At 48.1% G+C, this 17,392-nt stretch overlaps 1 protein-coding gene across 1 annotated transcript in view; it reads right to left on the reverse strand.

Moving 5' to 3' along the window:
- Window positions 1-450: 450 nt before the first annotated feature.
- The window catches only part of LOC121003062 (ABC-type organic anion transporter ABCA8-like), a 242,076-nt gene continuing 225,134 nt past the window's right edge, over window positions 451-17,392 (reverse strand). Inside the window, exons 29-39 of the mRNA XM_040434618.1 lie at window positions 13,301-13,421; window positions 3,444-3,564; window positions 2,925-3,016; window positions 2,552-2,709; window positions 2,370-2,445; window positions 2,167-2,261; window positions 1,815-1,934; window positions 1,543-1,683; window positions 1,391-1,470; window positions 1,076-1,131; window positions 451-899 (exon numbers count right to left, since the gene is read on the reverse strand). Of these exons, the coding sequence (XP_040290552.1) occupies window positions 807-899; window positions 1,076-1,131; window positions 1,391-1,470; window positions 1,543-1,683; window positions 1,815-1,934; window positions 2,167-2,261; window positions 2,370-2,445; window positions 2,552-2,709; window positions 2,925-3,016; window positions 3,444-3,564; window positions 13,301-13,421 (1,153 nt within the window). The 3' untranslated portion in view covers window positions 451-806. The remainder of the gene's footprint in view (window positions 900-1,075; window positions 1,132-1,390; window positions 1,471-1,542; window positions 1,684-1,814; window positions 1,935-2,166; window positions 2,262-2,369; window positions 2,446-2,551; window positions 2,710-2,924; window positions 3,017-3,443; window positions 3,565-13,300; window positions 13,422-17,392) is intronic.

A 17,392-nucleotide genomic window follows, 5' to 3' on the forward strand; every position in this document is an offset into this window, starting at 1 on the left:
CCTCTTATGATTATGAGATTAATATTCATCTGGCCTGTTATGATAAAGAGATGACCGCTGATTCCACCCTCGTATTATAATGAGATGACTGCTGATCCCGCCATCTCATAATGAGATTAATGTTGAACTGCCTTCTTATGATTATGAGATGACTACTAATCACACCCTCTTATGATAAGATGACCACTGATACAACCCTCCTATGATAATGAGAAGACTGCTTTGACCCACACTCCTATGATAATGAGATAAGTGCTCATACCATTCTCTTATGATAATGAAATGACTGCTGATCCCACCCTCTTATGATAATGAGGTGACTGTTGAGAAGTGATCTCTACAGAACAAGAAGTGTCAGTTTATTATGCAGATCAGTGGCCAGAGAGAGAAAACTGCAAGATTTCATAATTTTTTATTTATTATAGATAATGACATGAAAAAAAAAATATATATCATATTCTCACATTCCCTTTAAGTGCACTGGTGTGACTGAAGTCATTGTTATAACGGGGTGGGTGAGGGATAGTGAGACGGTACAACGAACAGTCGCTGACACTATAATAAGCAGTGCCATACGTTCTCTCCATTAGACAGTATAATGTATCGCTCCTTTCAGAAACATAAATGACTGAAATACATAACAGACGTCACACAGCAAGGTGCCAGGACTACGTAGGTGTCGTCATCAGGTACACTGGGAGCTCATTAACCCTTTACTCGGCCCTCGTTGTGTATAAGGCCACGCAGAACCCTCCGGCCCTTTGGTTGGGGAGACACTACTAGTCTCAGCATGCCCTGACTGCTTGTCAGGCGCTCTCCGTCTTCAGGGGCCTCCATTTGAACATGGCGTCCTGGTCACAGTCCTCTTTCTCCTGCTCTTTGGCCAACTCAAGGAAAACCTGGGGAAACAGAGGGAAGCGCAGGTGAAGACGATGACCTCTCACTTAAAGGGGCGTCCACTGTACTATTAGCATGTATGGAGGTAACAGAAGGGGAGTCCTCTGAGCAGAACCTCCCTCTATTAACCCCACGAGGCTCCAATAGCCCTCAGAATGGGCAGTAACGTGTACGGTACCTGCTCCAGGGTGGACTGGGAGAAGCTGTACTCCTCAATGTCATGGGCTCGCTTCGCTGTAGACGGGAGAAGACACAACCATCACTTCCATCCTATAGACGTGTTCACCACAATACATTCTCCCATCTCAGGTTATCACAGAAACGAGCTCCTGTGCCCCCATGACTACACTTCCTGCCCTTATGCTCTGGTCCGGTCTGACATCTGGTTGTAGATCTTGTGGTGGCACCAGTGGTCACCACAGCTGTAGACCCTCATCCTGCAGACCCCTGCCGTACAGCGCTGGGGTAGGTCCATTGTACAGAGAAGACTTACCTTCCTCCAGCTGAGAGAAAGCCTGAGATAAGGACTGCACGTTCTCCATAGGGATCTTGTAGACCAGCAGCGAGGAGAACCTGTGGAGATGAAATGCAGGTTGTCCTCCGCTCTGATGTGACTGAGAAGGTCTGAGAAGGTCCTCTCATTACCTGTCCTGCCTGTCTGCCTGTGGGAACATCCGGACGACCTCCTGGTGAATCTCATCCGCCCGCTGGGAATCCTTCACCTTCATCTCCAGGAGGTAACCTTTACCAAACTTACTCTTCAGCTGCTGGATGGACCCAATGCACCTGGAGACAGACAGCAGTGTAAAGCATGGGGGTTCCCATTCTAGTTGTCAGCACCTGGATCCCTGAACCAGAGGAGTGAAATGCTTGGGCCATCAGATGGGATGTGACCCCCTGATATAAACCCCCGTCACCTGAGCTTCCCGGACACCATAATGGCGACGCGGTCACACACGGCTTCTGCCTCCTCCATGTAGTGCGTGGTCAGGATGGCTCCTCGCTCCTTGTTCCGGAAAGCTGCTCGGATGGCTCTCCTGTAATAAACAAGAGACGTGAAGACGGGGGGCGCACCGGAGATCGCTCGGCAATAGATATCTCCCCGTAGTCCCAAATAACACATTATGATTGCCTGATGACACCTCCGGCGCCGCTTATCTCCAGGGGGGAAGTAATAGAAGAATCGGATCCATGTTCACCGAGGTGGCCACCCCCTGACCATGTACCCAGAAGTCTCATGTCTACGGGCAGCGGTACGATGTCACTCACCACAGTCTCTGCTGCCCTTTTGGATCCAGACCGGTGGACGGTTCATCCAGGAGGGCGACGGTCGGGTTACCCAGCATGCTGATGGCGAAGCAAACCTACAGGGTACGTACAGAACATGGGGGTATTACTGAGCCCCAGCCCTGGACCTGGAAGGAACATAGGGCAGATGATTGGACACAGCCATACATGCTGGGGGCACATACTTTTCTGGAGACCCCGGCAGACAGTTTCTTGGCAGGTTTATTTAGATGCAGCTTCAGTTCCAGCGCCTCTGACACCCTGAAGATGAAAGACAGAATCTTAAGAAAAGCCCGGAGCAGAATCCAGTATGTGGCCTGGACGTGTAATAATGACGCATTTCAGAGTTTTGCAGCAGTCCGATTACCGCTTTATGGCCTGGTCCGCGTCGTCTTTCTTCATGCCCTTCACTGCGGCGTAGATCTCCAGATGCTCCTTCACGGTGAGAGTGGGCCACAGGGGGCTAAACTGCGGGCAGAACCCCATGAAGGCAGTGCTGTCCTCACCTGCACCACACAGAATCACCTGTAGGGGGCGCAGAGTGCACATCAGGCTGTGTAGTTTACTCCGCTCACAGCCAAAGCTACGGTCAGAAACCTAAACAGCTTTGACTGTGACTAGAGTAAATGACATGAGACAACCCTATAGCTTAGCTCAGACTATGCTGGTACCTAATGTAAGCACTACATCTCCCAGCATTCAACAAAGCATGGGGCTGCTAAGATGTGAGATGTACATACCTCCCCGGCTGTAGGTTTCAGTTCCCCGGCCAACATCAGTACAGACGTGGTTTTCCCCGCTCCATTGGGCCCCAGCAATCCCAGAACTTCACCTGTAGAAAGAACAATCCTGATAAGGAGGGTTCGTCTCAATGTATCAGTGCAGGCAAAAATCTCTCCTGGTCTCCAGACTAATGTCTTCCAGTGGTTCATTAGCTGCAGATTCCAGACTGATCCACAGCCTGCACTGATACATTGTAACAAAATATCAGCACAACAAAGACTGGTGCTGCTGATCTCCCAGACTATAGATGTAGCAAACCTTCAGCTGTGAGAAGTATCAGATCTATCCAGATCTAAGTTTTCTGGATGCAAATAATAAAGTTTCCGTTCACTGACAGTAAACAGAAACCTTGAGGAACTTCGAGACCAAGTAGATCAGACTTGATTACTTGTGATCACGTCTGCTGCACTGACAGAGAGTGGCATGTACCAGTGTGTCAGTAGTCACCGACCACTCGCAGCCTGCCGAGGACACACCCTTTTTCACGCAGAAGGAGACGTGTCTGGCGGCGGCTTTCTTCGTTCTTTTCTTGCAGGTAAAACTTCCCGCTTTCTCCTTGAACTCCTTGCGCAGACTGTCCACGATGATGGTCGGCTTCTGGAAACACAAGAATCACAGGAAGAATTGACAGGATGTTTTTTTTTTGTTTTTTTGCTGGGTTTTCATGAAGTTACTGTACATTCTGATGGAAAAGAGAAGATTACGTATATCATGTACATCACTGTTATACGGCACTGTGGTTGGTACAGTTATAGGGGCACTGTCACTGTTATAGGGCACTGTGGTTGAAACTGATATCGGGGCACTGTCACTGTTAGAGGGCACTGTGGTTGGTACAGTTATGAGGGCACTGTCACTGTTATAGGGCACTGTGGTTGGTACTGTTATGTGGGCACTGTCACTGTTATAGGGCACTGTGGTTTATACTGATATCGGGGCACTGTCACTGTTATGAGGGCACTGTGGTTGAAACTGATATTGGGGCACTGTCACTGTTAGAGGGCACTGTGGTTGGTACAGTTATGAGGGCACTGTCACTGTTTTAGGGCACTGTGGTTGATACTGATATCGGGGCACTGTCACTGTTATAGGGCACTGTGGTTAATACTGATATCGGGGCACTGTCACTGTTAGAGGGCACTGTGGTTGGTACAGTTATGTGGGCACTGTCACTGTTATAGGGCACTGTGGTTGATACTGATATCGGGGCACTGTCACTGTTATAGGGCACTGTGGTTGATTTTGATATGAGGGCACTGTCACTGTTATAATGCACTGTGGTTGATACAGATATCGGGGCACTGTCACTGTTAGAGGGCACTGTGGTTGATTTTGATATGAGGGCACTGTCACTGTTATAATGCACTGTTGTTGATACTGATATCGGGGCACTGTCACTGTTACCACTGTCATCGTTATAGGGCACTGTGGTTGGTACTGTTATGAGGGCACTGTGGTTGGTACTGTTATGAGGGCACTGTCACTGCTATAATGCACTGTTGTTGATACTTATATTGGGGCACTGTCACTGTTATAGGGCACTGTGGTTGGTACTGTTATGGGGGCACTGTCACTGTTATAGGGCACTGTTGTTGATACTGCTATAGGGCCACTGTCACCGTTATAGGGCACTGTGGTTGGTACTGTTAAAGGGCCACTGTCACCGTTATAGGGCACTGTGGTTGGTACTGTTATGAGGGCACTGTCACTGCTATAATGCACTGTTGTTGATACTGATATCGGGACAATGTCACTGTTATAGGGCACTGTGGTTGGTACTGTTATGAGGGCACTGTCATTGCTATAATGCACTGTTGTTGATACTGATATCGGGACACTGTCACTGTTATAGGGCACTGTGGTTGGTACTGTTATGGGGGCACTGTCACTGTTAGAGGGCACTGATGTTGATACTGCTATAGGGCCACTGTCACAGGGCACTGTGGTTGGTACTGTTATGGGGGCACTGTCATTGTTATAGTGCACTGTTGTTGATACTGCTATAGGGGCAGTCACTGTTATAGGGCATTGTGGTTGGTACTGTTATGAGGGCACTGTCACTGTTATAGTGCACTGTTGTTAATACTGATATCGGGGCTTTGTGTCACCGCCAGTTCTCTGAGAAGCTCTGGCAGACGTCCTTCTTTACCTCTTGCATGATGTTCTTTGTTTTGGTTTCACTTTGTCATCTCCTTTCCTTCTCCCAGCTGTCACCTATTTAGACTAATTGTCTCCCTTTTATATTCCCTCCCATACTACTTCCTGGATGAAGTGTTCACTGCTGGAGGCTGCTGCTGTTGTTTGCTCAGATAAGTGTTTTCATGTATTGTGTTTCCTTGCTGGCTTGATTCTAGGTGACCCTGACTCCTTCCGTATTAAGTGCAGGGAGCCGGTGGTCATGTCCCCTCACTATTATAGGGTTTTCAGGTGTCACACAGTCTAGGTACGTGGGCATGCAATCGTCTACCATTGAGACCCTTGCATGGGCATAGCAGTCAGGGAGAGCTATTATGGTTTTATAGGGCTCACCCATATGTTCCTTAGTTTGGGATCAAGCCAGTCGGATGTTTATCCATAACTTCCAGCTATCTGCAACATCATCCGTGACTTTATAAACCGCCATAACCGTCTTAAGCATGGATCCGGTTTCAGCCTTGATTCATGGGTCTTTCTCTGGAGGTAGCAGATCTCCGTAAAACTGTGTCTCAGTTTCAGGTGACCGGTTCTGCTGGTGTTCATGGAGTTTGTTCCGAGCCTAAGATCTCGCTTCCGGATACGTTCTCCGGGGGTAGTAAGAATTTTGTTCGTTTTAGAGAGGCTTGCAAACTCCATTTTCGTCTACTTCCCCATTCCTCTGGTGATGAGGAGCAGAGGGTGGGGATCATCATCTCGCTGCTCAGTGATAACGCTCAGTCTTGGGCCTTTTCGCTGCCGGTGGGGGCACGGCCCCTCCGATCGGTGGATTAATTTTTTGTAGCCCTGGGGCAGATATATGATGACCCGGATCATATTGCTCTGGCTGAATCTAAACTGCGTCTTTTATGCCAGGGTAAACAGTCCGCAGAGATATATTGTTCAGAATTTCGGAGATGGGCAGCTGATACTGGTTGGAATGATGCTGCACTCCGAAGTCAATTTTGCCATGGTCTTTCGGAAAGATTGAAAGATGCATTTGCCTTTTAAGAGAGACCTGCTTCGTTAGAATCTGCCATGTCTCTAGCTGTTCGTATTGACAGGCGTCTTAGAGAGAGAGAGGAGACTACTCCTTCCTGTCATATTCAGTCCAAGGACAGTGCGGCTGTCTCATTCAGTGCGCAGGGGTCTCAGTCTCTCTCAATCCCCTCTGAGGAGGAGGCCATGCAGCTGGGTTTGCTTGCCTCTGTTGCCTCTGATAGTAGAGGATTCAGCTCTGTTGAGGGTTTGTTTCTGTTGTGGGGGTATAAATCATTTGGCTAATGTTTGCCCCTCTAGGAGATTCATGGAGTTTTCTGAGAGTAATAAAAAAAAACAAAAAAAAAAACAACCCCTCTAAAAACTTTCCATTTGCTACTATTGGCAAGGTTCATGCGGAAATTGAAGGTTTGCCGTTTACTTGTAGTTCCCGTTTTCTCCTACCTGCCAGGGTGGCGCTAGATAGCAAGAACATTGTGAGATTTTTGTAGATAGTGGAGCAGCTGTCAATCTCATTGATAATCAATTTGATATAACGCATGGTTTCCAGGTATGCACTTTGGAAAAGGATATACCTGTTTTTGCTATCGATTCCGCTCCACTTTCTCAAAGATCGTTAAAGGGCATAGTTCACAATATCCGTTTGACCGTGGGTGACGCTCATGTTGAGGATATGTCATGTTTCGTCTTAAGCGGATTACGTACTCCGAAAATTCAGAGAGAAAAGATGGCACAGTCTTGGTGGAAACCTCTGAAATAGACGCCGTGAGACACTTCTCTCTGAAAAACTCACTCCAACCATTTATTTGCCTTTACGTACTCCGAAAATTCAGAGAGAAAAGATGGCACCCTGTTGGGGCTACCCTGGCTCACTAAACATAACCCCACCATTGATTGCCAAGCAAGGCAAATAAATGGTTGGAGTGAGTTTTCCAGAGAGAAGTGTCTCACGGCGTCTATTTCAGAGGTTTCCACCAAGACTGTGCCATCTTTTCTCTCTGAATTTTCGGATGTGTTTTCCGAGAGTGGTGTCCAGAAGTTGCCCCCTCACCGGGAGTACGACTGCCCTATTAATCTCATCCCAGGCGCCAAGCTGCCAAAATCAGGTTTATACAATCTCTCCCAACCTGAAAGAGTCGCTATGCGTACTTATATCTCTGAGAGCCTGAGAAAGGGACACATCCGACCCTCGAAGTCACCTGTTGCCGCTGTTTTTTTTTTGTTAAGAAAAAAGATAGTTGTTTAAGACCATGTCTGGATTTCAGGGAGCTGAACCGTATCACGATTCGTGACCCATATCCGCTTCCTCTGATCCTGGACCTGTTTAACCAGATTGTTGGGGCTAAAGTTTTTTCTAAGTTGGATTTAAGAGGGGCATACAACCTAGTCAGTGTCAGGGAAGGGGACGAATGGAAGACGGCCTTCAATACCCCTGAGGGCCATTTCGAGAATTTGGTTATGCCCTTTGGTTTGATGAATGCTCCGGCCGTCTTCCAACATTTTGTGAACAGCATTTTTTATCATTTAATAGGGAAATTTGTACTGGTGTATCTAGATGACATTTAGATTTTTTCTCCTGATTTCAAGACTCATCGAGACCACCTACGTCAGGTCCTGCTGATTCTGCGGGATAATAAATTGTACGCTAAACTGGAAAAATGTGTGTTTGCGGTTTCGGAGATTCAATTTCTTGGTTTTCTTCTCTCCGCTTCTGGTTTTCGCATGGACCTTGAGAAGGTCAGCGCTGTGCTTGATTGGGAGCTTCCTGAGAATCAGAAGGCACTGATGCGGTTTTTGGGTTTTGCCAATTATTACAGAAAGTTCATTTTGAATTATTCCTCTGTTGTTAAGCCACTCACTGATATGACTAAAAAGGGGGTGGATTTTTCCTCGTGGTCGGTAGATGCGCTTAAGGCCTTTTCTAGTATCAAAGAGAGTTTTGCTTCCGCTCCCATTTTGGTACAACCTGATGTCTCTCTACCTTTTATTGTTGAGGTGGACGCTTCTGAGGTGGGTGTGGGTGCAGTCTTATCTCAGGGTCTCTCTCCTGCCAAATGGCGACCGTGTGCCTTTTTTTCAAGGAAACTATCCTCTGCAGAGAGAAATTACAATGTGGGAGATAGGGAGTTGTTAGTCATCAAATTAGCTTTTGAGGAATGGTTAGAGGGAGCCAGACACCCTATTACTGTGTTTACCGACCATAAGAATCTGGCCTACTTGGAATCGGCCAAGCGTCTGAACCCGAGACAGGCCAGATGGTCTTTGTTCTTTTCTAGGTTTAATTTTGTTGTCACGTTCCGTCCTGGGGTTAAAAATGTGAAGGCGGATGCCCTGTCACGTTGTTTTCCGGGAGGGGGGAACTTTGAAGACCCGGGTCCCATTTTGGCTGAAGGGGTGGTCGTCTCTGCTCTTTATCCTGATTTGGAGGCAGAGGTTCAGGCAGCCCAGGCAGAGGCTCCTGATCTTTGTCCTCCTGGGAGGTTATTTGTGCCTCTCGCTTTACGACACAAGGTTTTTGAGGAGCACCACGATACTGTCCTTGCTGGGCACCCGGGGAGTAGAGCCACAGTGGATCTCATTGCTCGGAGATTCTGGTGGCCGGCTCTTCGTAAGACGGTTGAGGGTTTTGTGGCAGCCTGCGAGACCTGCGCTCATGCCAAGGTCCCTCATTCACGGCCATCGGTTCTCCCGTTACCCATTCCTTCCCGTCTCTGGACGCATCTGTCCATGGACTTCATAACAGACCTGCCTCGTTCCTCGGGGAAGACTGTGAATTGTGGTGGTAGTGGAGCGTTTTAGCAAAATGGCACATTTCATTCCCTTTCCTGAGTTACCCAATGCTAAGACCCTGGCGCAAGCGCTTGTTGATTATATTGTTAAATTGCATGGCATTCCTTCAGACATCATTTCTGATTGGGGCACGCAATTTGTTTCCAGATTCTGGAAGGCCTTCTATTCTCGCTTGGGGATTCGGTTGTCGTTCTCTTCTGTTTTTCACCCGCAGTCAAATGGTCAGACCGAACGCGTCAATCAGAATCTGGAGACATATCTGCGCTGTTTTGTGGCAGAGAATCAGGAGGATTGGTATTCTTTTTTGTCCCTTGCTGAGTCTGCTTTAAATAACCGTCGCCAGGAGTCCTCTGATAAGTCACCATTTTTTGGTGCATATGGGTTTCATCCGCAGTATGGGACATTCTCTGGAGAGGGGTCTTCTGGTTTACCTGATGAGGACAGATTCTCCTCGTCTTTGTCATCTATTTGGCAAAAGATTCAGGATAATCTAAAGAGCATGAGTGAGAGATATAAGCGTGTGGCGGATAAGAGACGTGTGCCTGGTCTGGACCTGAATGTTGGTGATCTGGTGTGGTTGTCTACTAAGAATATCAAATTGACGGTTCCCTCCTGGAAGTTGGGTCCTAAGTTTATTGGGCCTTACAAGATCTTGTCCGTCATCAATCCTGTTGCCTTCCGTCTTGATCTTCCTCAGACTTGGAAGATCCATAATGTTTTTCACAGGTCCCTATTAAAACCTTATGTCCAACCCACTGTACCCTCCTCTTTGCCTCCTCCTCCGATTGTTGTTGATAGTAATCTTGAATTTCAGGTTTCTAGGATTGTGGATTCTCACATTATCAGTGGTTCTCTCCAGTACCTCATTCATTGGGAGGGTTATGGTCCTGAGGAGAGGATGTGGGTCCCAGTGGCGGACATTAAGGCCACTCGTCTCATCAGGGCTTTCCATGGGTCTCATCCTGAGAAGGTGGACTCTGAGTGTCCGGAGTCCACCCGTAGAGGGAGGGGTACTGTCACCGCCAGTTCTGTGAGAAGGTCTGGCAGACGTCCTTCTCTACCTCTTCCATGATTTTCTTTGTTTTGGTTTCTCTTTGTCATCTCCTTTCCTTCTCCCAGGTGTCACCTATTTAGACTAATTGTCTCCCTTTTATAGTCCCTCCCATACTGCCTCACTTTGCGGTTTATACTACTTCCTGGATGAAGTGTTCACTGCTGGAGGCTGCTGCTGCTGTTTACTCAAATAAGTGTTTTCATTTATTCTGTTTCCTTGCTGGCTTGATTCTAGGTGACCCTGACTCCTTCCGTATTAAGTGCAGGGAGCCGGTGGTCATGTCCCCTCACTATTATAGGGTTTTCAGGTGTCACACAGTCTAGGTACGTGGGCATGCAATCGTCTACCATTGAGACCCTTGCATGGGCATAGCAGTCAGGGAGAGCTCTTAGGGTTTTATAGGGCTCACCTATATGCTCCTTAGTTTGGGATCAAGCCAGTCAGACGTTTATTCATAAGTTCCAGCTATCTGCAACATCATCCGTGACACTTTGTCACTGTTATGGGGCACTGTGGTTGGTACTGTTATGTGGGCACTGTCACTGTTATAGTGCACTGTTGTTGATACTGATATCGGGGCACTGTCACTGTTATGAGGGCACTGTGGTTCGTACTGTTATAGGGACACTGTCACTGTTATACGGCACTGTGGTTGGTACTGTTATAAAAGCACTGTCATTGTTATAGTGCACTGTGGTTGGTACTGTTATGGGGGCACGGTCACTTTTATAGTGCACTGTTGTTGATACTGTTATAGGGGCACTGTCACTGTTATAGTGCACTGTTGTTGATACTGTTATAGGACACTGTGGTTAATACTGCTATAGGGGCACTGTCACTGTTATAGTGCACTGTGGTTGGTACAGTTATGGGGCACTGTCACTGTTATAGGGCACTGTGGTTGGTACTGTTATAGGGCCACTGTCACTGTTATAGGGCACTGTGGTTGGTACTGTTACAGGGGTACGGTCACTGTTATAGTGCACAGTGGTTGGTACTGTTATGGGGACACTGTCACTGTCATAGGGCATTGTCGTTGAAACTGTTATGGGGACACTGTCACTGTTAAAAATCACCGCTCACGCATTGCACCTGTGCGTAATTCTCGCCCGTGTAAATGGGGCCTTATGGGGGCACTGTCACTGTTATAGGGCACTGTGGTTGGTACTGTTATGGGGGCACTGTCACTTTTATAGTGCACTGTGGTTGATACTGCTGTAGGGGCACTGTCACTGTTATAGGGCACTGTGGTTGGTACTGTTATAGGGCACTGTTATAGTGCACTGTGGTTGGTACAGTTATAGGGGCACTGTCACTGTTATAGGGCACTATGGTTGATACTGCTATTGGGGCACTGTCACTGTTATAGTGCACTGTGGTTGGTACTGTTATGGGGGCACTGTCACTTTTATAGGGCACTGTTGTTGATACGGTTATGGGGGCACTGTCACTGTTATAGCGCACTGTGGTCGGTACTGTTATGGGGGCACTGTCACTTTTATAGGGCACTGTTGTTGATACGGTTATGGGGGCACTGTCACTGTTATAGGGCACTGTGGTCGGTACTGTTATGGGGGCACTGTCACTTTTATAGGGCACTATTGTTGATACGGTTATGGGGGCACTGTCACTGTTTTAGGGCACTGTGGTCGGTACTGTTATGGGGGCACTGTCACTGTTATAGGGCACTGTGGTCGGTACTGTTATGGGGGCACTGTCACTTTTATAGTGCACTGTGGTTGATACTGCTATAGGGGCACTGTCACTGTTATAGTGCACTGTTGTTGGTACTGTTATGGGGGCACTGTCAATGTTATAAAGCACGGTGGTTTGTACAGTTATGGGGTACTGTTTTAGTGCACTTGTGTTGATCCCGTTATAGGGGCACTGTCACTGTTATAGGGCACTGTGGTTGGTACTGTTATACGGGCACTGTTGTGGATACTGATATCGGGGCACTGTCACTGTTATAGGGTCACTGTGGTTGGTTCTGTTATATGGGCACTGTCACTTTTATAGTGCACTGTGGTTGGTACTGTTATGGGGGCACTGTCACTGTTATAGAGCACTGTGGTCGGTACTGTTATGGGGGCACTGTCACTTTTATAGGGCACTATTGTTGATACGGTTATGGGGGCACTGTCACTGTTATAGGGCACTGTGGTCGGTACTGTTATGGGGGCACTGTCACTGTTATAGGGCACTGTGGTCGGTACTGTTATGGGGGCACTGTCACTTTTATAGTGCACTGTGGTTGATACTGCTATAGGGGCACTGTCACTGTTATAGTGCACTGTTGTTGGTACTGTTATGGGGGCACTGTCAATGTTATAAAGCACGGTGGTTTGTACAGTTATGGGGTACTGTTTTAGTGCACTTGTGTTGATCCCGTTATAGGGGCACTGTCACTGTTATAGGGCACTGTGGTTGGTACTGTTATACGGGCACTGTTGTGGATACTGATATCGGGGCACTGTCACTGTTATAGGGTCACTGTGGTTGGTTCTGTTATATGGGCACTGTCACTTTTATAGTGCACTGTGGTTGGTACTGATATCGGGGCACTGTCACTGTTATAGGGTCACTGTGGTTGGTTCTGTTATGGGGGCACTGTCACTGTTATAGTGCACTGTTGTTGGTACTGTTATGGGGGCACTGTCAATGTTATAAAGCACGGTGGTTTGTACAGTTATGGGGTACTGTTTTAGTGCACTTGTGTTGATCCCGTTATAGGGGCACTGTCACTGTTATAGGGTCACTGTGGTTGGTTCTGTTATAGGGGCACTGTCACTTTTATAGTGCACTGTGGTTGGTACTGTTATGGGGGCACTGTCACTGTTATAGAGCACTGTGGTTGGTACTGTTATGGGGGCACTGTCACTGTTATAAAGCACGGTGGTTTGTACAGTTATGGGGTACTGTTTTAGTGCACTGGTGTTGATACCGTTATAGGGGCACTGTCACTGTTATAGGGCACTGTGGTTGGTACTGTTATACGGGCACTGTTATGGATACTGATATCGGGGCACTGTCACTGTTATAGGGTCACTGTGGTTGGTTCTGTTATGGGGGCACTGTCACTGTTATAGTGCACTGTGGTTGATACTGTTATATGGGCACTGTGGTTGACACTGGTATGGGGCATTATTTTGGCCAGAATGGATCTTGTAAGAAAAAACACACATGGAAAAACGTATGACCTGCTAATATGGCAGCTCAATCAACCCACATGTATGATTGTGGAGCCACCCACAGTCCCGGGGCCACGCCTCAGGCCCTGTGAAGCAGCAGGGTGCCATCAGTGATTCTGATACTAACTTCCTCCACATTTGTTGTGTCCTTCCAGGTTTTAACCCTTTCCCTCTCGGCGAGGACTTCCTCGTCAGCGTCCTCCAGCTCTTCTGGATTTGGTTTGCATTCATGTTTTCTTTGAGAAAACCTAAAATAATGAAAATGTGTGTCATTTCACAAGTGTTTGACATCCAGCCTCTAGCCATGTAGTCTGCTATTATCACAGGTGTATAACATCCAGCCTCTAGACATGCAGTCTACCATTACCACAGTGTATAACATCCAGCCTCTAGACATGCAGTCTGTTATTATCACAGGTGTATAACATCCAGCCTCTAGCCATGCAGTCTGCCATTACCACAGTGTATAACATCCAGCCTCTAGCCATGCAGTCTACCATTACTACAGGTGTATAACATCCAGCCTCTAGCCATGCAGTCTACCATTACCACAGTGTATAACATCCAGCCTCTAGCCATGCAGTCTACCATTACCACAGTGTATAACATCCAGCCTCTAGCCATGCAGTCTACCATTACTACAGGTGTATAACATCCAGCCTCTAGCCATGCAGTCTACCATTACTACAGGTGTATAACATCCAGCCTCTAGCCATGCAGTCTACCATTACTACAGGTGTATAACATCCAGCCTCTAGCCATGCAGTCTACTATTACCACAGTGTACAACATCCAGCCTCTTGCCATGCAGTCTACCATTATCACAGTGTATCACATCCTGTAGGAGGAGCTGTGTTTCTGCCTCTGTGCTGCACTATGTGAGAGGATTGAGAGCCTGACATTGTGTGCCGGGGGATACGCTGCCCTTTCCCCAGGAGGTGGTGTGTTCTCCCGGTATGGATCCTCGAGCCCCTGACTGCTGCCGTTTATCTACACGTGCCGGCAGCCATATTGGAACCCCGCGTGCAGCAGGAAGACCCCCTGAAACTGGAGACTTACCTCCTGTTTCTCCAGCATCAAGAAACAGCGGCAATGTGACATCGGCGGCCAGTGGAAAGCCTCAGAGAACCCCGCAGCGTGCGGCTGCAAAGCCACAGGGAGCAGATGACAGCCCCGCTCAGACTGCGGGCAGGAGAGGAGCAGCAACCAGGAGCAGCAGAGATCCACTACAGGAATCCCTGTGGGACTCCGCAATGCACCGGGCAGGGTCAGGAGAGGTCCTGGGAGGAAAACAAGCCTAGGATCCTCTCTGAGCTCCTCTTCAGAGCAGATAACTCTGCACCCAGGAAAGCTGGATGGAAAAGAAAGGCCCGCTGCTGAGCAGGCAGCGGGTGAACAGAGAGCAGAGCCGGCGGCTCAGGTTGCTGAACAAGCAGCCTGCGAAGTCTCTGGACAAAGAAAAGCTGCAGGAATGGAGCCTGGAACCCCAAAGGGTGAGGTATGTGAAGCTAGGAGTAGTGTTTCTGTGCCTCAGCCCAGAAGGGGTGCTTCAGGTGTAACTAGCAGTGACTTAGCTCCTGGTGTGGTTGCTGGTGTTTATGGTTCTTCTCCTGGTATCTCCTCTGGTGTACCAGCTGGAGAGGCCAGGAGACTGTTTAATTGGGGTGTCATGGGCCCCACTGAAACCCCCTCATTATACTCATCAAGGGTGGCGTATTTTTTAAACCAGTATGAGGAGGTAAAGAAGCAATTAAAATGACTTAAATTGGAGTATAATAATGTGAAAGTTCAGGACAACATGTTACCAAAAAGTAAAAGAGCGGTCCTCTCCTCCAGACTGGAGAAGCTGGAGGAGGAGATTGCGACTTTGGAGGAAAAGAGGGCCTCTATAGTGAAAAATGGAGGGCCGTTTATTGAAAAATTCTAAAATGACTGTCGGTTTGAAAGCATGTCTGGCTCCAGTCCATTAGGGCTGCGGTCTGGAAGCCAGAGGAAGGGGAAGGAGTTGGCGGTTGAATCAGAGGTGGACACATTACCGGGTGGACAAGGGGACCCCTCTGACCCAGTTATGTCATCCTCTGGGGATGAAGGCAGGTCTGGGGGGAGACTAATGGTGGAGATCAGGCAGCTGGAATCCCCGGCGGGCAAATTGTATTTCGGTGACGAGGAGGTCCCGGAGGACGAGGTGGTAAGAGAAAAAAAAAGAAGATCATAAAAGAAGAAGTATTATGTTTTGTGCCTTCTGAACCCATTGCTGAGCCCATCCCGGTTCCTGTAGTGGAATCGGGCCAAAAAGCACGGGAGAATGAATCTGACATGGTGGCAGAAGGTGTCCCCCATTCCTGCAGTGGAAGAGAGAACACAGGAGCAGACAGGGTTAAAACCCCTAACAGTGCTGCGGACAAGGTGAAGGATGGAATGGCTGCGGACAAGGCTCAGGAAAAGACAGTTGAAAGGGCCAGAGCAAAATCTGGAAGGTTTATAAAGAAACCAGTAAAGAAACCATCAAAGTCTGTGGAGGTTGCAGATGCTGAATTTAAAGTCTCTTCAGGGACTGTGCGGGCAGCAGAGAGGGTGAGGGGTGTGGGGGAGAAGAAGTCCTCCGCAGTTCCTGAAAAGGGGGGCCCTTCAAACCCTGCCACCAATGACGCCAGTTCTTCTCTAGGGAACCTGACCAGTCTGAGGGGAGTGAAGAGCGCTAAGATTGTAAGCAAGGTAAAAGATGTTGCGAGTGGTAACTTAGGAGGAGACGCAAATGAGAGTATGAATGAGAGTATGAATGAGGACATTGTTACAAATAAGGATGTAAATAGTGAAATGAATGGCGAGGCAAATGAAGATATAACTGGTGAGAGTATGAATGAGGAATTGGTAGCTGCTTATGCAGCAGATATGGAAGTCGAGGAGGAAGAGGCTGAGAAAGAGGCTGACGGGAGGAGGCAGGTTGCAAGGGAAGCAGGGGATTGTGTACGTCCAAATAGGAGATCATATGCTAGTGTGGCTGCAGGTGACTCTTTGCCCAGGGAATCAGGTAATGGTAACTTGCAACGGCGCCTCTTGGAGGCTTTGAGGAAGGGGAAAGAGACTTCCATACAGGTAGAGGGTGAACCGGTTGACCTGTCTTTTTGGACAGAGAGACATGGACTGCGAACCTTCCGAGAGGAAAGAGCGGGAGAGACCGTTTGGTCTCTCCCTACATCCGGGGTCAGCCGTAGGAATGTGGCCCGTCTCTCTTGGAGGAGTGGAGAAGCAACGCCTTCTAGGAAAGACGTTGTGGAGCTTCTCCTGGGGATGGGCTTTGTGGCAAATGACATCTTTGCCCTAATCCATCCCTACGGCACCAAGAGTTTCGATGTTAGTTTTGTTAGACCAGAGGGGCTTAAGCTCTTCTGGTCTAAATATGAACTGGCAAAGAACACCCCGGCCTGGCGGGGATTTTCTGTCCAGGCTATAACCCGCCAGACGATGGTCAAGAAAGTGACGGTCTTAACCTGTAACGAATCACTTTCTAGTGTGGACATTATGACATGGCTCAGTCGTTATGGCGAGGTTGGACAATTCCCCGCCAAAGTTTTGGATGATCACGGCATCAGTGGCGTTGCAAGGGGGGTGCGGGGGGTGCGGACCGCACCGGGTGACACCATTGATGGGGTGACACCAGCAGGGCCGGCATTTACGAGTCACACAATATACAGTATACCTCTACACTGTGCCACACAATATACAGTATACCGCTACACTGTGCCACACAATATACAGTATACCTCTACACTGTGCCACACAATATACAGTATACCTCTACACTGTGCTACACAATATACAGTATACCGTTACACTGTGCCACACAATATACAGTATACCGCTACACTGTGCCACACAATATACAGTATACCGCTACACTGTGCCACACAATATACAGTATACCTCTACACTGTGCCACACAATATACAGTATACCTCTACACCGTGCCACACAATGTACAGTATACCTCTACACCGTGCCACACAATATACAGTATACCTCTACACCGTGCCACACAATATACAGTATACCGCTACACTGTGCCACACAATATACAGTGTACCGCTACACTGTGCCACACAATATACAGTATACCTCTACACTGTGCCCCACAATATACAGTATACCTCTACACCGTGTCACACAATGTACAGTATACCTCTACACCGTGCCACACAATATACAGTATACCGCTACA

The sequence above is a fragment of the Bufo bufo genome, chromosome 6, assembly GCF_905171765.1.
Source record: "Bufo bufo chromosome 6, aBufBuf1.1, whole genome shotgun sequence".
NCBI classification, from domain to species: Eukaryota; Metazoa; Chordata; class Amphibia; order Anura; family Bufonidae; genus Bufo; species Bufo bufo.